At 34.3% G+C, this 26,285-nt stretch overlaps 1 protein-coding gene and 2 long non-coding RNA genes across 3 annotated transcripts; 2 read left to right on the top strand and 1 right to left on the bottom strand.

The window, feature by feature from the left end:
* Nucleotides 1-158: 158 nt before the first annotated feature.
* On the bottom strand, nucleotides 159-22,321 carry LOC133193732 (galectin-4-like). The gene is made up of 7 exons (XM_061329675.1): nucleotides 22,228-22,321; nucleotides 10,110-10,207; nucleotides 6,096-6,297; nucleotides 4,375-4,710; nucleotides 3,578-3,663; nucleotides 2,305-2,521; nucleotides 159-460 (listed from the first exon to the last, which is right to left on the bottom strand). The coding sequence occupies exons 1-7, from the start codon at nucleotides 22,255-22,257 to the stop codon at nucleotides 344-346; spliced, it is 1,086 nt and encodes a 361-aa protein (XP_061185659.1). The 5' UTR covers nucleotides 22,258-22,321; the 3' UTR covers nucleotides 159-343.
* Nucleotides 10,704-11,696, top strand: LOC133193731 (uncharacterized). The gene is made up of 3 exons (XR_009721989.1): nucleotides 10,704-11,068; nucleotides 11,297-11,374; nucleotides 11,578-11,696. It is a non-coding gene; the product is annotated as an uncharacterized LOC133193731 (long non-coding RNA).
* On the top strand, nucleotides 18,939-20,130 carry LOC133193730 (uncharacterized). Its single transcript, XR_009721988.1, has 3 exons — nucleotides 18,939-19,478; nucleotides 19,707-19,784; nucleotides 19,988-20,130. It is a non-coding gene; the product is annotated as an uncharacterized LOC133193730 (long non-coding RNA).
* Nucleotides 22,322-26,285: the final 3,964 nt, after the last annotated feature.

Raw genomic sequence — 26,285 nt, 5'->3', positions numbered from 1 at the left:
ATAAACATTCTAATTCAGAACAAATTATACAAGTTTGCAGATCTATAATAGAGTCGACATAACAAGAATAGGAAAAAAAAAAGTATATTTTCAACAACAACAACAACAACAACAAAAAAAAAAACAATGTAAAAAAGACATATCATATGATTGTAATTAATACATCAAATATAATACAAGTAATATATACATTAACAAAAAGCAAGTCCTTTATTTGAAAGCTAAAGATTTAAACAAACATGCTCATGAAATAAACACAATGAAAATATAAATATACATATACATGTGAAAGTAAATCAATGGTCAAGACATTCCTCTTTTACATCTGGGTCACTGATGTGTTTTACTGAATCCTAATCTGTGTGACCTTGACATCACCCACTATGCCCAAGAAACGGAAACGATCCAAGGGTTGTAAGCGGTGCTTGAACTCAATAAAGTGCTTCCCATCAACAGCAACCTAAAAAAAGAAAAGAGTCTTTTCATTTGATTTCTTTATGATTTTTATTTTATATATTGAGCTAAACAGCAGGGGTGTAGCTTCCATTGTGGCAATGAGGCAACTGCCTCACTAGATTTTTCACCACCACCGACCCTTCCCATAATCAACAATTCATTGCAGATAATAGGTATAATATTAATGGCATTTCTTTTAACATTTTAAGCAGTTCTTTTATGTTGAATTGAAGTTTTATGGAAATAAAAGCAAAGTTTAATAAGATGCACTTTCACTTTTAAATGTTTCAAAAGTTTTAGTAAACATACATGTATTTCTATACTCTAGCTTTTACATTCTTTTACAATATGTAGTATCATGCTGAAGTCTTAAATAAAGAAACCAGTACAGCAAATGAAATTTCATTGCATTTTAAAACCCCAACTCCATTTTATGTCAGATTGCCCCCCTCCCATGACATCACTCGGAACCTGATGGGGGCTTAAGGCGGCCCAAGACCTTTTGCTGCTACATGTATGGTTTTGCCTCACTAGAATTTAATAAAAGTCAAGCTACGCCCCTGAACAGTATTACACCATGTATATATATATATATATATATATATATATATATATATATATATATATATATATATATATATATATATATATATATACTTATTTTAGATGAATTCATATTTCAGTGTGGTTACATGCCATCTATAGTGTTCAATAATTCAAGATCAGTGCCAGAGGATGATTTTATATAGATGTGAGAGATGGTGTTAATTCATAATTGTCTTTCACCTATGCAGTATACTAATATTTAGTTTACTGAGGTACATACGCTAAAGACTTAAATATTATTGGTCTGCCATACATGTACCAAAAATGAGAGCATATAATGTATATTATTTTGATAGCTGTATTAGGGGATTAATAATCATTTGATTCTGAGGGGGAGGGGCCTGGCAGAATTTGGAAATAAATAAGCCATCCTTGAAAATGCTAAAAACAAAAAAATCTGTCCTCCACTTCAAAGAAAATACAATCTTGACTCCGTAACCCAACCCATCCCAACCCCCCAACCACCAAACACAAAATAGAGTGTTTCAGTTTGGGAAGATTTCTTTTTTTCTTTTTTTTTTTTTGCTTGTAACTTTTTTCAGTGAAAAAGAAAATAATCTGTTTTAAAAATGAAGGTAGTGACATAACCATCAGTTGATAATTAGTTATTAATCAGTCACTGTCTTGAGCCAGTCACTGACTTTTCTCAAATAGTTATATCTTTCATGAAAATTATACGCTATAAAATTATATTATCCATTGCATGTAGTTTCAATCATTTTCAACACTAAAATACTAATATAAGGATCATGTTAAATAAAAAAATTTTTTCCACTTTCTCATGCAATTTTATTGATAATTAAATTACACCACTGAATCATAAAAAAATCATAAGTGTTTAATATGTTTTAAAATTCTCATAGATTTTCACTATCACAAAATTGTTGGTGTGTATGAATACCTACAAATGATAATTTTCATCAATCTGTGATGATCTTTTATCATATAAATTATTCACCTCTTCTTGAATTGACAACTTCAACATTTATAAAGATCAGTGTAAAAAGCAACACCTCAATCTACTTATTTCACCTCTACACAGTAAATGAGATGTTAATACACTGTAAATTAACATACTGATGACTGCATCAAAGGTGATATGAATAAATATGAATCCTGCAAATATTAGCTGCAGATCGTCATAGGTTAAAAAAAAATTGGAATGAAAGACCAAGCATGGCACAGGTCTGCAGCATTACAAAAATGAGAACAGAAAGCGTATTATATTTTGTTATGACGTACCTTGAAGCACTGTGGCTCACACAGGATCATCATGTCAAAGTTGGTATTTGGTTGGAATGGAAAGTAAGGCTTCTGTGTCTCCTCAGGTCCCCACTGGTCGTTTGTTTTACTGTTGCGTACAATTTCATTCACTTGATTTCCAAGATTAATCCTCACATCAAAATGGAAGGCAATATCACAGCTTCCCCCAGCATTATCCTGGATATTTACTGAAAACCTGAACAGAAAGACAAACAAACAAATATATCGAAATGTATAAATTCATGCTAATGGGGGGGGGGGGGTTATTATACAGTTAAAGTATATCATTGAGGGAGTTAGCAAGATTCCAGTTCCCCAAGGCCTGCAGGACTATTTCCCGAGGTGAAGCCGAGGGAAATAGTCCTGGTCAAAGGGAACTGGAATCTGGATCTAGATCACTTCCATGTTTGAGAAAATGCATATCCTATACATATTAAACAGAAATGCCATTAGTAAGCCACCCTTTTGGGAAAAAGAAATGAACTCTTTGTTTTCCTCATTTTGTTTAGTGTCAAAGTTGAATTTTAACAAATAAAATGTTAAAATATTAAAATAAAATGTTTTCCATACTTACCTATTTTTTCTTGGGTTAGAATAGGAAACACAATATTTATATACCTTGGCCTAACCACACCAAAAGGGGTCATAACTGAATAAAATTGAATCTGCACATCATTGGGATGGACGCATGTCAATAAGACTGTGGCCCTGCTGTTTTAGAGATTATCCGTTATATTATAGCTATGATAAAGTGTTATCCCTTATTGTGGCCCCAACCAAGCCCTTTGGTCATGATTTGGAAAACTTGAATCTATACTCTCAATGAAATAATTTGTCTTACTATTTATACTGACCCAGTCGTTCAATTAGATTTTATTATTATACCTATCCTGATTTTTTCCCTATATAAAATTAGATCATTTGATGTTAATAATTCCCTAGAAATTGCTGTGAATGGACTAATCCCTGTTTTTTCCGTGCATTAGTCAAGTGTGCTAAGATCGATCTTCAAAGACACTAATTAAAAACTGTTGCAATAAATTCAAATTTCCTCTTTTTTTTATAAATAAAATTAAAAAAAAAACATACTTATGCCTCCCCAGATTATTCATACTTAAAATATTTTAAAATTGACAAAATATCTATGATTTTATGTGAAAATATGCAAAAATTCCCTTTAACCATCATATTCATTGACCAGCTACACTGAATTTGCAGGTCATTGACTGCAGTGAGTGTCTATAGTGCCCACCTGTTTGGTCCAGTAACCCCTGTTATGTGGATAAGTTTGCCCGGTGTCATACCAGATGGAGGGATGTAGCCCATGAAAGGAATCGCCTGTAAAAATACAAAAATGAGTCATAAAAAGACATTGCAAATCTGTTTGAGGGAGGTTAATATATACATGCCCTAACCTCCTAATCATAAAAAAATGCAGATTTGAAGTCTATGGATTGATATGCACCCCGCAGGATGATGCAAATCCCATGCAATATAGCTCACAGTGCACTAAGCAAGTTGGATAGAATATTTGGAATATAAGAGAGTATTTGAATATTTTAGAGATTTTAATCATTTCAGAGCAATCTGTTAAGAAAAATTGTACAATTTACAAATTGCACAAGAAAGCAAAGTTAAGAAAAAGCATGCGCAATACGATTTTCATGGCAGAGTGACATTTGTTCCAATAAATCAGTCATTTGATGAATTTTCATGAAATAGGAATACCCGGGTAAGGAAGAAATAACTTAAACTAAGTTCTACAATGATCTAAAATAATACTCAATTGGTAACAGATATGAATAGAATCAACAAAGTTTAAGATAACCAAAGGTCTAAAAATACTTTAAAGAATATACATGTACATTAAAATTATAATTTATTTATGATTCATAATATACATACACACATACACATGGATATGCTTTAACCAGTGACTCTATATGACAATTATAACACGTATCGTCATACTGAGTTTATAAACATGTACATACATGCATATAGATTATGCTTTAACCAGTGACTCTATATGACAATTATAACACATACTGGGTTGTATATAGGATCCTGAGGCTGTGAGGGGTAGGCTGGGGGGTAGGAGACTGGAGAGTTCCCTGAGCTCGGGGGCTGTGGTGGTGTACAGCCCCAGCATTGTGGCTGGGGTACACATCCTGCAGTATAAGGTGGTGGCATGAATCCTGCAGGTGGTGCGATACCAAAGCCTATGTTCTGCGGTGATGGGAAAGGTACAGTTGGTGGACCCGTGTAAGGAGAGTCGAATCTAATGACCTTGATGCTTACGGCACCTGATATCTGTAATGTGTTGATTCGTTCTACTGGAATGCGGTGACGGAACTCCGTAAAATGTTGACCATTCACTGCCACCTGCAAATTCAATAAATAAAGTTAGTTTCATTTTGGAGGTTTAAATTTACAATATTTAATCAATAGCAAAATTAGCTCAATTAGTTTATTTTTCCCATTCATAATTTCCATAATAATTATAAGATACTTTAGTCCACAGAATTTTACCTAATAATTACTTCCGCAGAACAGCTTGTAATTTCTCTATATGGCAAAATATTTATTTAAAAATTCCTTGTTCAAACATCAACCAAAAAATAAAACACAATTAAGTTATGTAACGACAGCAATCCTAATGACAGATCTGAAATGCACGAGTTTCAGAAAGAAAGAACGTCACAGCAATATGCGACAGTCACTGTGTTTTTATACCTTCAGTTGGTAAGTACATGTATCTCACAAGGAAGAATTTAGTTAAAAGTATCACAACTTTTTAAATAAATATAAATATGGAACACATTGCTGTAATTATTTATAGTGTGATAAACAACAATTACTAGAATTTAAGAGCCAAAAAGGGAAATTCAAAATTAGAAAAACCAACAACAAAACTTCCTTGAATATGGAACATATAGATAAAAAATTGTATGAAGAATTATTTCCTTAAAATTTAAAAAAAAATCATAATTTCAAATTCCCCACCCCTTTCTTGGGATCCCTGATAAAATCCTTGGAGACTAAAAGTAGCATAAAAATTTATTTCGATTTCTCATATCTATAGTTTCTCTGACAGAATTTATATTTTTGGTTGTGAGGAAATAAATATGTTTCCATGTCAGACTTATATGTCACGGCATTATTGATAAATTCCATTTCTACAATCTATTTTTAGAGTATGTTATTCTTTTCTGTGTCTTGGACAATTTCCCTAAATAAAAAATCGGTTTAGGGCATTCTGAAAACAAGTTAATTTTACTCACTTTAAATTATTAATAAATTATTTTGGCTTATCTAGTATCTTGCTTTTCTTCACACAGTAATGTGAGCTATGTCTATTTTACAATATATCCATTGTTTTAAACTGAAGCTGAACAGTTTTATCTATATTGTTTTGGGGGGTTACACTCAGAATAACATGCAGCACATTCACCATTCTTGCAACTGATGCTAAGCGAGTCTATAGATTTTGTCATAATGAAAATTAATCTCTTTAGATATATAAACACTACTTTCAACTGAGAAAAAACTTTGAGATATCTGAGGGTTTGAGATATCCAGGATAAAATACTTAAAAAATACAAATTACTTAATATATGTACTTTGTTCCAAGGATATCAATTTATTCATGGTAGTTAGTGCATCTCAAAAAATTACTGAAATGTGAAAACTTCAGGGTCTATATCAGACAAATTTTTAAAGACCTCGCTTTCACTACCTCTTAAGTTGAATTTCTACTACATATACACCTTGAACTGATATTGGTCCACAGCAAAAATAATTTCAAACTGTTGACCAACACCAAATGGCATTGGACCACCTCTTTCCTCTTGCTCCCAAGCTCCGTTTCTTAATGTGTTGCGCACCACACATTTCTGGCTGACCCTCGGGTTGAAGTGAAAAGCAATGTCTGTCCCTTGTCCTCTCCCACATTTGAAATTAATGCCAAAACTGAAGACAAACAAAATGGAAATTTAAAATCTAATATACTAAATCTGTGTATATATGGATTAACAAACAATTTAGTTCCATATGAAAATTGTGTTCTTTTTAATTTTTGTACATAAAGTAAATGACATTGTTGAATCCACACTTTTCCAAAGTTATGTCCCTTGGCTGCCATCTTTGGGGAATAACCCATAGAAACCTCACAGCTTTGTTATTTGTCAGAAAAAATCTTTGCATTGATCCATCTTGTATTTTGATTGCCACAGGATAGATCTACCCATACATTGAAAGAAAAAAATAAAACACTGTGGATTTATCAAAGCACACTCAAATGTGTTCAGCTGAAAAGAGAAGAAAATCATTTATGATTGTTTCTTTCCCATTTGAGCTTTTGGTTGAGCTCACAAATGGACAAAACTTAAGCTAAGTGTGGATTAGACTATGATGTTACTACTCCCCCCCCCCCCCCCCCCCCCACAAAAATGAATATTTGATTCAAAGAGAATAAATTAGTATATATAATAGACAGAGCTTTCAACAATTTTAAAGTAAAGAGGTGAATTTATCCATTTGAAGAAGCTGTTTTAGAATTATTTCCAATAGTTTATTTTGCCAAATATGAAATATGAAGGAATGCATTCCAATCATAGAGAGGGTGTAAAATTGCCTCTTGCTTCCCCTTATTGAAAGCCCTGTATATATAGTTAACACATTTGAGCTTCTAAATCTTTTAATTATGTTATATTATGTACCCCTTAATCTTTCATACACATGTAAATGTGTGGTACCTTTAACCTATTTGATTTTTCACACCCATATGAAAACACTATTCTGATTAAATTTTATGGACATAATTACCATGCATACACCTGAAGTTATTAATTTTTCTTACAATAAAAAAAAAACAGGGTATTATTTAATCTTAGACTAATTATAAATCCTGGATTTTCAGAAAATTCTGAAATCATGTGTAGTGCCTGAAAACTAACTTAGTTTTGCTTAAAATTATCAGTTTTCACTGTAGTAGATACTGTCTAAATGGGTAAGTGTGTATATAAGAAGCTAATATATATAATTGAATTATTGTTTATTTTTTATTCATTGATGTTTTTATTGTGTTCCAATTTCATATTTTTATTGTTTATTTTCAGTCATAATTATTATTTCTAGGGTAAATGTCTTTAATGCAGTGTATCTGGTGTTCTACTGTTGTAGCTGTAGAAAATATATATTAGCTTCTTATATACACACTTACCCATTTAGACAGTATCTACTACAGTGAAAACTGATAATTTCAAGCAAAACTAAGTTAGTTTTCAGGCACTAGAAAATCCAGGATTTATAATTAGTCTAAGATTAAATAATTCCCTGTTAAAAATAGGTAATCAAAGATTACGAAGCTCACCTCGACGAATGTTATCTTTAAGTAAGGCAAAGAACAAGGTACAGTTTCAATACAAATCTTGCCCTGTATTTCTCTTAAAAATGAAAGTGATGTTAAAAATTAAAACTCATGCTTTCTGAATCAATGAAATTCCATGCAGAAAGACCATACAAATAATTTTTCTCACAGGACCTTTCAAATGCTAATTGTGACGTCATAAACTTGTGCATTTTCCTGTATTTTCTTAAAAAGTTGCAGAAGACACCAATATTCAATAGAATTTTCTTTCAGATAACATTGTCTACGGCACCGCCCACAGAGATTTTGAAAAATGTGATTTTTCAAAGAATTTTACATAGTATGTCTGAAAATTAAAGTGGGCAACGGATGTGGACACTATTTTCTTCAGGAAACTAACCCTTGAAATATGTCATTTTGAGGCTTTTTCTGTTTAAAATAGAGAAATGCATCAAATTTATGATGTCATATTTCCAGAATGGTACTCCTTCATGCCATATTCTTTCCTGATTTATTACAGTCATATACTCAACTAATATTTAAAAAAAAACTTTTTTGAAAACATAAAATTTTTAGGGCACAATAAAGCTAAAACCGTACCTTCTTCTTTCACGTCATATTTTTTTTAATTTAGTGTACATACCAAGATCAATGTCCATGCAAGTTTGGTTTAAGTATGACTTATAGTTACTTGGAAATAGACCTGTTCAAGAAACGTTTATCCTGTTTACTAATCAAGAAACTTTTGGTCAGTTCCAACATCCAAAGTAAGTCTGGAAGTTTTCATCCTAAGATGCACCATCTATGCAAGTTTAATCATAACAGGCCATAATGTTATATAGCTACTCCAAAAAAATTATCCTGGTCACTCATCTGGAAAATATAGGTCAGATTCAGAATCCAAAGCAAGTCTGGAAATGACCATCCCTAGCTACATCATCCTTGCTAATTTGGTTAAAATATGGCTAAAATTCACTCATATGGAAAATCTAGGTCACATCCAGCATCCGAAGCAAGTGTGGTAGTGTGTCCATTCCTAGATGCATCATCCATGCAAGTTTGGTCCAGGTAGGGCCAATAGTTACTTGGGTATGGACCTGCTCCAAAAACTTTAACCTGGTCACTCATCTGGAAAATCTAGGTCAAATCCAGCACCCAAACAAAGTGTGGTAGTGTCCATCCCTAGATGCATCATCCATGCAAGTTTGGTCCAGGTAGGGCTTATATTTACTTGATAATGATGGACCTGCTCCAAAAACTTTAACCCGGTCACTCAACTGTAAAATCAGATCCAGCATCCGAAGCAAGTGTGGTAATGTCTATCCCTAGATGCACCATCCATGCAAGTTTGGTCCAGGTAGGGCCAATAGTTACTTGGGAATGGACCTGCTCCAAAAACTTTAACCTGGTCACTCACCTGGAAAATCTAGGTCAGATTCAGCATCCGAAGCAAGTGTGGTAGTGTCCATCCCTAGATCCATCATTCATGCAAGTTTGGTCAAGGTAGGGCCAATAGTTACTTGGGAATGGACCTGCTCCAAAAACTTTAACCTGGTCACTCATCTGGAAATTCTAGGTCAGATCCAGCATCCGAAGCAAGTGTGGTAGTGTCCATCCCTAGATGCATTTATCCATGCAAGTTTGGTCCAGGTTGGGCCAATAGTTACTTGGGAATGGACCTGCTCCAAAAACTTTAACCTGGTCACTCATCTGGAAATTCTAGGTCAGATCCAGCATCCGAAGCAAGTGTGGTAGTGTCCATCCCTAGATGCATTTATCCATGCAAGTGTGGTCCAGGTAGGGCTAATAGTTACTTGGGAATGGACCTGCTCCAAAAACTTCAACCTGGTCACTCAACTGGAAAATCTAGGTCAGATCCAGCATCCGAAGCAAGTGTGGTAGTGTCCATCCCTAGATGCATCATCCATGCAAGTTTGGTCCAGGTAGGGCTTATAGTTACTTGGGAATGGACTTGCTCCTAAAACTTTAACCGGGACGCCGAAGCTAACGCTGACACCGACACCGTGGGTATAGCATAAGCTCATCTCGACTTCGTCAAGGTGAGCTAAAAAATATATCCCCAAGCACCGCCACCTAAAGGGGAAAAAATAATGTCAGATGTCTGCGATATTAATCTTAAAATCTTATTAATTAAGTCAAATTCCTTTGTGCTCCATTATCTTATAAGCTTTGATTTGATGAAACCAATTTTTTATAATAATAAGATAACCTTGACCTTTGTCACCTTCTAGTCTTCTTCTTGCCCAAATATGATACAAGTAACTTTTTCTTGTGAAGTTCAATGTGAACAATACTGACAAAATGTCAAAAGACAAAATTCCCTACAATGATCTTCCATTCCATTTAAGCTGTTTGCTGCTGGTAATCAAAATTTAGCTGTCATTTCTCTCACCTATAATCACTCCCTGGAATTTGTGAAAAATCTCCTTGAACAAAGATCTGTTTTCCTGGTTGTAACCCACCAGGAATATCCCCTTCAAAGGGTATAACCTAAAAATAAAAATATCAAATAAGGGATCCATGATGTTTGCATATTTAAAATTTTACACATGTAACAATTGAGGTCTGCTCTTATTGAAAAGTTCTAATTTAAGTTCTGGGAGGTCAGATTTGAACAGATTTGAATCTATAGATTACAGTGAGATCAGGATAGTTGGATATTATACAATTATTGCTGTTTTTGAGGTCATTACAATGATTTAGCCACCTGAGGAGTACAATATTCACCAAGCCCGAAGGGCGAGGTGAAAATTGTACTTCGAAGGTGGCTACATGTAAATCATCATATATTGACTGAAAAAACAGCAATATAATTGTTTTATCTTATGATTCAATGATTAAATGATACAAACTCATTTAGCAATTCATGCCATCTTACTTGTTTACATCTGCTGAAGTCCTAGCCAAAAGCAATAAGAGAAGCTGGGTTAAATAAACATAACCAGTCATAATAATTTTGAATTTTTTAATCTACCGGTACTGTTACAGTATTAGATTTATTAATTTATTTAATAAATCTATAATGTATTTCATATGTTTTTAAATTGTAAATATAAATGCATTATTAAATCTTTAAAGGTCACCCAAGTAGAACAGGCAGTACCTGTACTTAATTATTATTGCCTTGGGTTATGAAGGTTCTGGTCTTTGGTCTTTGGTTTGAAGTATTCACTGTTTTCATTGGTTTGGACTTTGTAAGGTTGTGTTTTATTGGTTCAGTATTTTTCCCTCCAAAAAGTTGTTTGTTATGGTCATTCTTTGTCCAGTATTTGTCCAGAGAGGGTTGTATTTACGAAGTTTTATAATTACGACCTTCTGACATTGACAGAGACAATACTTTTCTCTCTTAAGGTAAGATAACATTTATATACTAATTCTAATATGATTTCTAATATTTGATTTAACTGTAAAATCTGTAATTTTGCCAAAGTTAATTCCATAGCACTAGCACAGTCAGAATCTGATTTGAGAGTCAGTATTTAAGGAGTAACTATTTTATTGAAAGTATTTTTTATTTTATATATATCTACTAGATGTTTTTATGATAGGTTTACTTATGTAAACTATGATAATTTGTAGTTTTATGATCTGGACATACGTGTACAGTGAGCCATATTGTGACTACAATGAATGGGAGAGGCTCAGTCCCATAGATTGGTATGATATTTATGATATTAATGTTTTTATATTTTTCAAAGCGTAATATTAAAAGGGAGCATTGATTGTATGTAAATCATGTACAGAGTTACCTCCCTTTATGCAGTGTATCTGTTAACTGCAGATTGTAATTACTATATTGATACGGATATATCAGAATATTTTATGCTATGTATTTATTATTTGTTATTATGATTTTTCAGGGCATTATTCCAAATTCCTTCATTGTTCCATTATTCCAACTATTCTATGTGTTCATCTGTGAATGTAATAAATGGAGATGTCAGTAGAACCCTGAAACGGACTTATTTATATTTCCATGCTCAAGATTTATAATAAGACACCGTTACAAAATGGCGCCCACGTTGGGACCTCTCCTGATTGAACATCATTTCAGATGACACATTCCTAAGAGTGTTCGACTTTCCCGTTGACCAGTTAGATCATCAGTGATCTGTTACACCTGAATAGACACAGCTGTGCGTGTGAATTCTACCACTATATTGGCCAACCCATTGACTTGGACATATATTGCCGGTGATTACTGTGACAAACTGTGAGCTTAATGTCTTGTGTGAGTAGTATCATTTTTTGTGATTGTTGTATATTTTTGCTATGTGACATTGGAGTATCAGCTGATCGGTGAGTTTTTGAACAGATAATTTACAGTGCTTTCAAGCAACTAGCAATACATGTATATATTCTAGTTTAACTAGAGGTAGATCATATTATTTTAATAGCTGGCCAGTACTGTTATAGTGTTGATCAACAATTTGTCAAAGTGTATATAGGTTTACTATAGTTTAGCTATTTTATTGGGTACCCACATATAAGTTATATTATTTGAAGAATTGAAGTACCGGAGAGGAAGACGTATGGGTAAGTGAGGTATCGCACATTGCGCACCATCCAAGTACCCAGATACCCTTGATTTACTAAATCAGAACTTACAATAATGTAGTAAATAATATCTATCCCTTTTGACAAAGACATCTTGACACTTTGACAGATAATTAATTTGTTGCAGTTGGTCAAGTAGTTTATTTAGTGCTCAAGTATGGTATTTTGAAGTGTAGCCTATTCATTTTTGAGTCTGTCGTCTGATCCAGTGTGCAGTGGGTGTTGATACAGTGAAAAGTTGTTTTACATTAAGTTCATATTTTTTTAGAATAATGGTATAGCGTTTTGTCTGTCATCTTCTCCAAACTTCCCTTAAAGTATTGATTTATTTATCATCGGGTTCGGTTTATTTTCTATAGCACTGCCTACTTTTCCGATTGCGTAATTTCGATCGAGCTCGATATCCGCTAAATCTGTTTTAACCGGAAACGACTTTAGAAAACGTGATTTTGTAAACAAAAAGTTAAAATTTGATTTATTTGTTTTATATCTTCAGTGTTTGTTGTTTATTTCTTATTAACTTTGAATACCAGGTACAGTATAGATAGTCTGATACCCTTATTCTTTTTCAGGAGATTTTTGGATCGTAAACGCAGTTTATTTTCAGTTCTTGTTCATTGAATTTGTTACCAGCTGATTTTGACATTTATATTCGATACAGAGCGTTCTACAACTGTTTATATTTCAGCAGATTATTTTTTTTAGTGATTATACAACATTATTTAGAGATCATCATTATCGACATACAGCATTCGTAATTATGTAGATTAGTGTAGTAGTTACACATTGGGTATCATAAGAAATATTGTACTTCGAATTTTGCCTTTAAACTTTAACTGCAGTACCGGAAGTGCAACTTCATACCGGAAGTGCAATTCTACTTTCACTTTTGTTAAGTACATATAACCTTACCCTTTGCAATTAGCTCGCGCATTGAGCTACCCTCCTGTTTAAATACATTACTTAAAAAAAAATCCCTTTTCAGTAGTTCAGTTATGAACTCCCTCTTTTAAATTCATTACATTAAAATTGCCCTGTGTTCTTTATAGTTCAGTTAGAACTACCCTCCTGAAAATTGCATTGTATATTATTTTATTTGTACATAATATTTTATTGCCATTGATCTGTATATACAACCATGTCCGAAGCAAAAGCTAAGACAGCAGACAAATCAGAGACTACAACTGAAACAAAAACAGAGAAACCTTTAGATGCTAGGCCCAAAGAGAAGCCAGCAATTACGACAGAATTTAAAATGGAACCTAAAGGACATAAAGCCGAGGCAGCAGAAAGTACAATGTCAGAGGAAGACATGAAACAGTTCTGGATGGCATTGCAGAAGATGAAGATCAATCCAGAAAGTTTTGTAACTTGGGCAGCCAGTCATTCTATTGCAGAGACCAAATCCAAAGAACCAGTCGCTGCAGCATCATCATCTTCTAAAGATGTTTATCTGAAATCTCCTTTACGGATATCCATGTTCTCAGGTGATGGAAAAGGTGAAACTTCCTATGACCTGTGGAAGTATGAAGTTACCTGTCTTATAAGGGAAGCTCATTCAGAAGAATCCTTATTACAAGCCATTAGGAGATCTGTGAAAGGAGAGGCAGCCAAAGTTGTGATGAGATTAGGAGTTGGTGCCACTGTAGAAGAAATTCTTTCCAAGTTAGACAGCATTTATGGAAATGTTCTGGAAAAAGAAGACATTTTAGCCGAATTTTACAGTGCTAAACAGCGGGAAGATGAGACCTGTTCAGCTTGGAGCTGCAGGTTAGAGGAAATTCTGAACACTGCCATGAAGTTGGGGAAGGTCCAGAACTATGCGGCAAATGAAATGTTACGTACAATGTTTTATAAAGGTCTGCGACAAGACTTAAAAGATATTTCTGGATACTTATTTCACTCAATTAAGGATTTTGACAAATTAAGAGTAGAAGTGAGAAAGATCGAGACAGAACATCCAGGGCAGACCAAATTAACAAAAGTAAAGCCAGCCATAGTAAAATCAGGGATCTCCTCAGAAAAAACTGCAGTTGATGACGACAAATATGAAGCTTTGCAAGCTCAGATAAACCAGCTGAAGGCAATGCAGCAGCAGCCTTATTATAAACCACCCAACTATAGTTCGTATAACAACAGAAACAGACAGCCTTTTCAAAGAGGAAGAAGAGGACAGTATCCTAGTAGAGGCTACACTCCTAGGATGCCTGAGCCCAGATTTACTACTTTTAAGAAGACTAATCAGCAACAGGATCGGAGATCTGATAAAGTCGTATGTTACAGATGTGGTCAAGAAGGACATATAGCTATTGGTTGCAGAGTCAGAATTGATCATCAGAAATCTTTAAACTACAGATGGCCAAATCCTGGGGACAAGGGTCTGGCAGAAGAAGAAACAGTCCCAACAACTTATCGGAAGAATTAGTAGGAACATCAAATGAGGTTCAAGTGGCTATTAATGGAGTTCCATGTTCTGCATTATTGGACACTGGAGCTACTGTCTCCACAATATCGCAAACATTTTTTGAGACACATCTGCGAGATGGAACAGCACTTTATCCATTAGAGGAACAACTTGACATTGAATGTGCTGATGGGCAGATGATGCCTTATTTGGGATATGTCATTGCAGATTTAGCCACTCATGGACTCTCTTCATTGGAAGTTCTGAAGGAATGTATCTTTTTAGTTGTTCCTGATAGCAAGTATAATGCTAATGTACCTGTTTTGATTGGAACAAATATCTTAAGTCGTCTGATGGACATTACCAGAACAGAGTATGGTTCTAGATTTCTTCAGGATGCTGATATGCATGCACCATGGTATCTGGCTTTCAGATGTATTGCTCTTCGACAAAAACAACTAGAAAGGAACAGGAATAGACTTGCTGTTTTGAAGTCAGCAGAGAAATCAAGAATCCTGATTCCACCTAACGGAAAAGTTGTTGTCAACGCATACCTCGACAAGAAAGTTCCATACCAGAAGGTACTAGCCATGTTGCAGCCAACTTTCAAATCTAGCATCCCATCAGACTTAGATATAACTCCTACCTTGCACTACTACAACTGTCAGGATGACAATTTAACACCTGTAGAAGTAAGTAATGTGACAACTCGGACAGTGTCGATAGCACCAGGAGCACTTCTTTGTGAGATGCAGCCTGTTACCATTGCAGAAACCTCTCATCCTAATACATTACCAACAGTATTAGAGAACATCTTTGAGAAGGTCCTCATTTCAGAGACTCTGTCAGAACAGGAGAAAGAAAGATGTAAAGGACTTATTTCAGAATTCCAAGACATCTTTTCAACAAGTTCAACTGATATTGGTACTACAGACAAAGTGTATCATCACATAGAGTTGTCAGACACTACACCTTTCAAACAGAAATACAGGCGCATACCACCAGCTATGATTGGAGAAGTCCGAAACCACATACAAGAGCTACTAGCCAGTGGAGTAATTAGACCATCTCACTCTCCATTTTCTTCCAATGTTGTTTTAGTGAAGAAACCAGATGGCTCTTTGAGGATGTGTGTGGATTATAGGCAATTGAATTCCAAAACAGTGAGAGATAATTATGCATTGCCGAGAATAGATGAAATTTTGGACTCGCTTGCCGGTAATCGCTACTTCACTGTTTTAGATATGAAGTCCGGCTATCACCAAATAGAAATTCTTGAAGAACATAAACAAAGAACAGCATTTACAGTCGGACCATTGGGATTCTTTGAATTTAATAAAATGCCTTTCGGATTAGCTAACGCTCCAGCTACCTATCAAAGATTACAGGAACAATGTTTAGGAGATCTCCATATGCAAATTTGTTTTATATATTTAGATGATGTCATTGTTTTTTCTAGGTCTATTGAGGAACATCTTCACCGCCTCAAAGAAGTTTTTGAAAGGTTCCGGAAGTTTGGGTTGAAGTTATCCCCAAAGAAATGTTCTTTCTTCATGAAAAGGGTGAAGTATATAGGACACATTGTGTCTGAAAATGGGGTACAGGCGGACCCTGACAAAGTTATTAAAGTCAAAAACTGGCCTATTCTGAAAAATCCAGAAGACGTACGACAATTTTTAGGATTCGCTGGATATTACAGAAAATTCATTCAGAATTTCTCCAAGATTGCTCGACCTTTGATCGATATCATGGCTACAGGAAAGAAACCAAGAGGAAAAAAGAAACCGCTTCCACCAACATGGACATGGGGACCATCCCAGGAATCAGCATTTAATGCACTTAAGGAAAAGCTAACATCAGCTCCTGTACTTGGTTATCCCAATTTCAACAGTCCATTTGAATTACATACCGATGCATGTCAAAGTGGCTTAGGAGCGGTTCTGTATCAAGAACAAGATGGAGTTAAAAGGGTCATAGCATATGCCAGTAGGGGACTTAGTAAATCAGAAAGAAATTACCCAACCCATAAATTGGAATTTCTAGCATTAAAATGGGCTATTACAGAGAAGTTTTCTGATTACCTCACAGGACAAACTTTCTCTGTCTTCACTGACAACAACCCCTTGACATATGTTTTAACAACAGCCAAATTAGATGCAACTGGCCATAGATGGATAGCTGCTTTATCTTCATACAATTTCAGCATTACGTACAAACCTGGAAAATCCAATACTGATGCAGACATTTTATCAAGATTACCTGAAAGAACAGAAACTATGGATAAAGAAGCTATTAGTGCCATTATTAATTCAGAACATCAACAACCATATATCGAGACCCTTCCAGTTTCCTTGCCTCATTCTGTATGCCAGTTAGTACAACAATCACAAGACAAAGACAGTAGCCATATTGATATAAAAGAAATACAGAGGAATGATGACACCATTTCAATGATGATTGAATACATAAGAGCAGGAAGAAAACCTCCCAAGAATACAGCAAAGAATGAAACAGAGGCTATTCTTCATCGAAATTTCAAGAGGTTAAAGTTGAAAGATGATTTGCTTGTGAGAGAAACCAAAATTGATGGGATTATTCATCATCAGTTCATCATTCCCAATTCATTCAGTCATCTTATACTACAATATCTGCACAATGACATGGGTCATCCCGGAAGAGAAAAGACCATAGCTTTAATAAGAGAGAGATTTTATTGGCCCAAGATGTATATTGATGTCAGCAATTGGATAGAACAGTGTGACAGGTGTATCAAGTTTAAGACTCCTAACAACCAGAGAGCAGAGTTAGTTAACATCAAAACAACTCAACCCTTAGAATTGGTTTGTATGGATTATTTAACCTTGGAACCATCGAAAGGTAATATCCAAAATATCTTGGTGATTACAGACCACTTTACCAAGTATGCTGTAGCAGTACCAACAAAGAACCAGACTGCCCGTACCACAGCAGATGCCATTTTCAACCATTTTATAGTGCACTATGGATTACCTCAAAAATTGCACTCAGACCAAGGAGCTAATTTCTGTAGTAATATCATCAAAGATTTATGTCAACTGACTGGAATTGCCAAATCCCGTACAACACCATACCACCCAATGGGCAACGGTGTCACAGAAAGGTTTAACAGAACACTTATTTCCATGTTAGGCACTTTGGATCCTGAACAGAAACATAACTGGAAAAATTACATCAACCCATTGGTCCATGCATACAACTGTACAACACATGATACAACTGGTTTTTCTCCTTATTTTTTGATGTTCGGCCGAGAACCAAATTTGCCGGTTGACTTAGTCTTTGGAATAGAAAGGAATTCTCAATCAAGTTCAACATCAACTTACTTAGAAAAACTACAGAGGAATCTACAAGATGCATACCAGAAGGCTGAAACAGCAACTAAGAATTCCCAGCTAAAACAAAAATGGCATTATGACACTAAGGTTAGAGGAGTCATTTTGAAAGAAGGAGACCGTGTATTAGTCAAAGTTGTAAGTTTCGACGGGAAGCATAAAATTCAAGACAAGTGGGAAGATAAGCCATACATCATCATAAGTCAGCCCAATTCATCAATACCGGTTTACAAAGTCAAAAGAGAAGATAACCAAGGTAAGTTAAGAATTCTCCACAGAAATCTTTTATTACCATTTGGATCAGCCAAGACACCCATTCCAGTTCCTAGGGCAAGACAGAGGAAAAATGGAGAAGAGTGTAAGAGAGGTCAGGAGCCTGCCATCCTCCATCAGATGGAATCTGATGATGATGAAGATGATCTGTGTCTTACAGTGGAGTACCCTGTAAAGTCTAAGGCATTGTCTGAGGAGGCAGTAGGTTTGAACATTGTAACTGGTGACGACCAGGTAATTGCTGAAACCATTGATGAGCCAGGGGAAGCGGATAGTGTAGCATCTGATGAGCCAGATGCTAGTGGAATGGTGGATGATATTGATGAAGACAATCTTGATGATGATGGAAGTAATCTGCAAGAAGATGACAACCAAGATGCTTATGATGGCCATGAAGATGATGTTCATGATGACCATGTTGATGATATCCATGCTGATGAGGATGACAGTCCTGATGATATTGAGACAGATGAGTTACCGAGGAGATCAGGACGAGCTAAAAAGAAGCCAGCATGGATGAAGAATTATGTATGTTGTCAACAGATACGACAACAGCCTGAGTGGAAAGAGAAATTGATATACTTTCAGAATATGGCATCACAGCTAACAAAAATGGACAGAGATATGTCAAAAGCATTTTTAAAAATGATTACTGAAAAGTTATAATGTTTTAATTGTATAAATTTTGTTTTAATTTCAGATTTTCCTGATTATGCCAGAGTACCAGATAAGTGGTAAGTCTCCATTTGAATGACGTGGAAGTCATTTAAAAAGGAGGGGAAGTGTGTTACAGTATTAGATTTATTAATTTATTTAATAAATCTATAATGTATTTCATATGTTTTTAAATTGTAAATATAAATGCATTATTAAATCTTTAAAGGTCACCCAAGTAGAACAGGCAGTACCTGTACTTAATTATTATTGCCTTGGGTTATGAAGGTTCTGGTCTTTGGTCTTTGGTTTGAAGTATTCACTGTTTTCATTGGTTTGGACTTTGTAAGGTTGTGTTTTATTGGTTCAGTATTTTTCCCTCCAAAAAGTTGTTTGTTATGGTCATTCTTTGTCCAGTATTTGTCCAGAGAGGGTTGTATTTACGAAGTTTTATAATTACGACCTTCTGACATTGACAGAGACAATACTTTTCTCTCTTAAGGTAAGATAACATTTATATACTAATTCTAATATGATTTCTAATATTTGATTTAACTGTAAAATCTGTAATTTTGCCAAAGTTAATTCCATAGCACTAGCACAGTCAGAATCTGATTTGAGAGTCAGTATTTAAGGAGTAACTATTTTATTGAAAGTATTTTTTATTTTATATATATCTACTAGATGTTTTTATGATAGGTTTACTTATGTAAACTATGATAATTTGTAGTTTTATGATCTGGACATACGTGTACAGTGAGCCATATTGTGACTACAATGAATGGGAGAGGCTCAGTCCCATAGATTGGTATGATATTTATGATATTAATGTTTTTATATTTTTCAAAGCGTAATATTAAAAGGGAGCATTGATTGTATGTAAATCATGTACAGAGTTACCTCCCTTTATGCAGTGTATCTGTTAACTGCAGATTGTAATTACTATATTGATACGGATATATCAGAATATTTTATGCTATGTATTTATTATTTGTTATTATGATTTTTCAGGGCATTATTCCAAATTCCTTCATTGTTCCATTATTCCAACTATTCTATGTGTTCATCTGTGAATGTAATAAATGGAGATGTCAGTAGAACCCTGAAACGGACTTATTTATATTTCCATGCTCAAGATTTATAATAAGACACCGTTACAGTACATTTACTTTAGTTGCTATGAAAAAAAAGAAATAATAGAGAGGTTGAGATTTCATACATGTACGGGTATGTCTAGTAGGGGAATTCCCTAAATTCCTCGAGTATTATGTCATTGGTTTTAGTGATGAAAAGTTGTCTACATGTTCCTACAACTGTGTAAACTTGTAGCTTTTATAATAAAAATTAGTCAATTTATGTGTGAAAACGTAACTGTTGTACATTACTTAGAACGTTTACTTTCACAAGCACTTATTTCAACTATCTTTTATTTACTGGCTAAAGTCAGAGTGATGTCACAAATCGAATAAATAGTTTAAACAGAGACATTGATCGCAGTGTACACGTTCATGTTACATGGCATTAAAATCTCAACAGACAAATTACAAAAATGTGTATGTGTACATCAAAGTCTATCTACACATACCCATACATTAAGTTTAAGATCTCAACCTCTCTATTATTAGGCTCTTTTATAGGATCAATTTTGAAAGGGGGGGGGGGGGGCATTATCATGGAAATCTGACTGCTGTAAAAAAAATCCTTAATTAGCCCCCATGAAAAGTCAGAATTCTCTTAACTTAAAATTTTGTTTTGGGGTTGGGGTGGGGGATTGAGGCCCATTAGTAGGGGACCAGCTTTTTCAATGAATATCTTTTAGTCTTAATTAATATTAAAAATTTATGTTCAGAAAAAAGTGTTGGGGGGTTCTCCTACACCCCTCCCCAACCACCCCCACCACAAATTTTATATCCTCTAATGTTATGTTCACCTGAGTGGAAGTTAATAGCAATTAAGTGAAATAGCTTTCCACAACTATTTGTATCAATTTGGGAATGTCCCGATTTATTTTTAGATCAATGTAGAGAAAATAAATCCTTATATTCACCTGGAAGGTCATGTGTGCACGTGAATATAATGTAGTATTTTTTCTACATTGTTGGATCTCAGCCAATAAGAGAGATAGGAATTGTTTAATCATATAATAAACTAAATTATAATGACAAATTCTCTCGACGATTTCTACTATTGAAAAGTACAGAGGAAAATCCCAAACTAATTTTCTTTGGCCTACATGTAACTTAATGAACATTACATAAGAGATGAATTTAATTTTTGAGAATTCATGAGGACATGAACTACGACGCTTCAAGCTGGCATATTTCATGAAGCGCGTTGTCGCTTCATGATAGATATGTAGGCATGAAGCGTTGTAGTTCATGTACAATGTACCTCATAAATTCTCAAAAATTAAATTCATCTCTCACATTTACATTATTTTTCTGATGACTTGCCACATTTTTTTGTCATTCAACGATCATTTTTGGAAAAAAAAGTTTGCACATTTTTTTTACCGTTACTTCAATCAAATCACAATGGAAATATTCCTACTCATCCCTTGGTAGTTCATGAGAACATGAACTTTTTCTTATTTGCAAAGATATCTAAGTAAAAATATTTGGAAATGTAAATATAAGGTAATCTATAAGCAGAATGAGACTAGTTTACCTGTAGCTGTCCAATAACTTAACAATGGAATTGTTCAACATTGCAGGTGAAATGTTTTAAGCAATCAAGTTACATTATAGCCTCAAACTGACCATTATGTCAGATACTAGACTCTCCTCGGCACGTCAGACCCTGACATAATGACCAGTAATTTTGTCATAGATGCCTGCTATACATTCTAGGCTGTTTTTCTGATTGTCGGAAAGACATGAGAAACTGTGATCAAGTGTTGTGAATATGTAGTTTATCAACTTATACAGCTGTTATACACTGTTATATTATTTGTTCATTTACCATATATCGTATATATATGTTTACTATCGCAGTTTTTCCTGTCATTGTTCTTCAACTATTACCTGATTTACTATTCCATTTAGCATATTTGCAACAAAGGTAAACATGCATTTGTAATTCAACGCTAATTTTAGGAAACGGATTAGTAGGCCCCAACTGTGTTGTAAAGGACAACATAAATATTTAATAAGGTATTAATTAAATGTTTCCTAATCCTGTGCTATACTATTTGAGTGAATACATGTTGACATATTCAAATGAAATAAAGTTTAAACTGCATAATTACCAACCGGATAGTCAATTCTTCCAATAGTCTGCATTGTGTTGCTTCTGAACAATATATAAGAGGCTAAATATACAATGTATAATACGTCAATGACAGACTATGTTTTCAGTTTTGAAACAGAGTGTAAATACGGAAGTGATGCAATCCGCATCGATGGATCGTCAGTCTACCAACGGGCGATAACTCATGAACCTCCTCTAAATGCTCACAAAAATGCCCCCGAACATAGACCTAAAGCACCGAATTAACGAATTAATGTGTATTTACTCATTGTAATTCTTCAAAGTTCATAATTAAAGTGAATCATATTATAAAGGGAAAATCATTAAATCTTAGATGTATTTTCAAGAATCGCGAATAAAAGCACCAGCAACAGTGTTACATGCATTTTCTAATTCATGCCAAGAAAAGGTACGCATTCTAGTTTTAGAGCGAACTCAATAAAAGCGGAATTAGCGTTAATCTGTGATTTTCCCCCAGGGAGATGTGTGCGAGGCAATTAATGTCAGCAGTTTTGAGGGAAGGATCTTAAGTTTTACTGGTTTGAAATTAAAGCTAGAATACTTATTATTTAGAAGCCTTTGCACCTTTTTTCCTGTTGTTGTTTTTTTTTAAAGGGGGGGGAGGGGCGATTTTCCATGCAAATCATATGCAGTTAAAAAAGTAAAAAAAGAAGAAAAAGAAAGTGAAATAAATTGTAGTGAACTAATTAATTGTTCAATAAAAATTAGACGCCTTTCAAATTTTTCAGTGTTTATATATCAAAATATTTTTTTCCTAGTATAAATTAACATCGGGCACGATGAACTTGGTTGTTGTGGAAGTCTCGCGCCTTATTAAGGTATCATACCGGTAATTGACCAATGAAAATGAACTTAGTCGATTGTGTCCCTGGGGCCATGAATTTCAGTATTTTGGAAGAGGTGTCCTTGCTTATCATAACAATGTACTTAGTTTGTTCAAATAGTTCCATACATATAAAATTATTATTTTTTCCTTTTGAATTTTTGTTTTTAATTTCCTTCCAGTCTATTTTTACAATTTTGGTACCTGTGTCTAGTGCATTTTACATATTTTGTAAATAAATAAAGGTTTTTGACAGGAACTATTTTTTTCAGGGCATAGGAGGCTACTTCCTGGGGTAGAAGTTTATTTTTCTTTGACTAAGAAAACGGAAAACTAAGGATCCACCCCCTCAAATCTGCTGCCGTTAATTGTCTCGCCAGCGTTAGGGGAATATGGGTGATTTGCATCAATTACACTTTTATTGACTCCATCGCTGTGGAAAAATGGACGGGATTTCTTGGCATGGTCAGAAAAATTGTGTAGATACATGTATAAGATCATTGGCCTTGTCATGATTTGCTCTTTTTAGGAGCGTTTTTTTTTTTTTCTTATTTCTAAATTTTTAAATCATTTGTGCATAAATAATTTTAGAGAGTGTTTCTTTTATCTACTGATTATGGTGTTCTGCAGGTTTCATGCATTTCACTCGAGCCAGTAAATCAACATTAAGTCATTTTCTGTCTAAATATATTATTTCAAATGAATTTGATGCATTGGAAATGAAATGAAATTCAAACAAACAGAAGCACGGAAAAGGGGGGATGTCTTTTTTTCCATGCCAAGAAAAGGTACGCATTCTAGTTTTAGAGCGAACTCAATAAAAGCGGAATTAGCGTTAATCTGTGATTTTCCCCCAGGGAGATGTGTGCGAGGCAATTAATGTCAGCAGTTTTGAGGGAAGGATCTTAAGTTTTACTGGTTTGAAAATAAAGCTAGAATACTTATTATTTAGAAGCCTTTGCACCTTTTTTCCTGTTGTTGTTTTTTTTTAAAGGGGGGGGGGGGCGATTTTCCATGCAAATCATATGCAGTTAAAAAAGTAAAAAAAGAAGAAAAAGAAAGTGAAATAAATTGTAGTGAACTAATTAATTGTTCAATAAAAATTAGACGCCTTTCAAATTTTTCAGTGTTTATATATCAAAATATTTTTTTCCTAGTATAAATTAACATCGGGCACGATGAACTTGGTTGTTGTGGAAGTCTCGCGCCTTATTAAGGTATCATACCGGTAATTGACCAATGAAAATGAACTTAGTCGATTGTGTCCCTGGGGCCATGAATTTCAGTATTTTGGAAGAGGTGTCCTTGCTTATCATAACAATGTACTTAGTTTGTTCAAATAGTTCCATACATATAAAATTATTATTTTTTCCTTTTGAATTTTTGTTTTTAATTTCCTTCCAGTCTATTTTTACAATTTTGGTACCTGTGTCTAGTGCATTTTACATATTTTGTAAATAAATAAAGGTTTTTGACAGGAACTATTTTTTTCAGGGCATAGGAGGCTACTTCCTGGGGTAGAAGTTTATTTTTCTTTGACTAAGAAAACGGAAAACTAAGGATCCACCCCCTCAAATCTGCTGCCGTTAATTGTCTCGCCAGCGTTAGGGGAATATGGGTGATTTGCATCAATTACACTTTTATTGACTCCATCGCTGTGGAAAAATGGACGGGATTTCTTGGCATGGTCAGAAAAATTGTGTAGATACATGTATAAGATCATTGGCCTTGTCATGATTTGCTCTTTTTAGGAGCGTTTTTTTTTTTTTTCTTATTTCTAAATTTTTAAATCATTTGTGCATAAATAATTTTAGAGAGTGTTTCTTTTATCTACTGATTATGGTGTTCTGCAGGTTTCATGCATTTCACTCGAGCCAGTAAATCAACATTAAGTCATTTTCTGTCTAAATATATTATTTCAAATGAATTTGATGCATTGGAAATGAAATGAAATTCAAACAAACAGAAGCACGGAAAAGGGGGGATGTCTTTTTTTCCATGCCAAGAAAAGGTACGCATTCTAGTTTTAGAGCGAACTCAATAAAAGCGGAATTAGCGTTAATCTGTGATTTTCCCCCAGGGAGATGTGTGCGAGGCAATTAATGTCAGCAGTTTTGAGGGAAGGATCTTAAGTTTTACTGGTTTGAAAATAAAGCTAGAATACTTATTATTTAGAAGCCTTTGCACCTTTTTTCCTGTTGTTGTTTTTTTTTAAAGGGGGGGGGGGCGATTTTCCATGCAAATCATATGCAGTTAAAAAAGTAAAAAAAGAAGAAAAAGAAAGTGAAATAAATTGTAGTGAACTAATTAATTGTTCAATAAAAATTAGACGCCTTTCAAATTTTTCAGTGTTTATATATCAAAATATTTTTTTCCTAGTATAAATTAACATCGGGCACGATGAACTTGGTTGTTGTGGAAGTCTCGCGCCTTATTAAGGTATCATACCGGTAATTGACCAATGAAAATGAACTTAGTCGATTGTGTCCCTGGGGCCATGAATTTCAGTATTTTGGAAGAGGTGTCCTTGCTTATCATAACAATGTACTTAGTTTGTTCAAATAGTTCCATACATATAAAATTATTATTTTTTCCTTTTGAATTTTTGTTTTTAATTTCCTTCCAGTCTATTTTTACAATTTTGGTACCTGTGTCTAGTGCATTTTACATATTTTGTAAATAAATAAAGGTTTTTGACAGGAACTATTTTTTTCAGGGCATAGGAGGCTACTTCCTGGGGTAGAAGTTTATTTTTCTTTGACTAAGAAAACGGAAAACTAAGGATCCACCCCCTCAAATCTGCTGCCGTTAATTGTCTCGCCAGCGTTAGGGGAATATGGGTGATTTGCATCAATTACACTTTTATTGACTCCATCGCTGTGGAAAAATGGACGGGATTTCTTGGCATGGTCAGAAAAATTGTGTAGATACATGTATAAGATCATTGGCCTTGTCATGATTTGCTCTTTTTAGGAGCGTTTTTTTTTTTTTCTTATTTCTAAATTTTTAAATCATTTGTGCATAAATAATTTTAGAGAGTGTTTCTTTTATCTACTGATTATGGTGTTCTGCAGGTTTCATGCATTTCACTCGAGCCAGTAAATCAACATTAAGTCATTTTCTGTCTAAATATATTATTTCAAATGAATTTGATGCATTGGAAATGAAATGAAATTCAAACAAACAGAAGCACGGAAAAGGGGGGATGTCTTTTTT

Source organism: Saccostrea echinata, unplaced genomic scaffold (genome assembly GCF_033153115.1).
Source record: "Saccostrea echinata isolate AGI-Se365-2 ecotype Australia unplaced genomic scaffold, CSIRO_AGI_Sech_v1 ptg000028l, whole genome shotgun sequence".
NCBI classification, from domain to species: Eukaryota; Metazoa; Mollusca; class Bivalvia; order Ostreida; family Ostreidae; genus Saccostrea; species Saccostrea echinata.
This window is presented reverse-complemented; position numbering and strand designations above follow the sequence as displayed.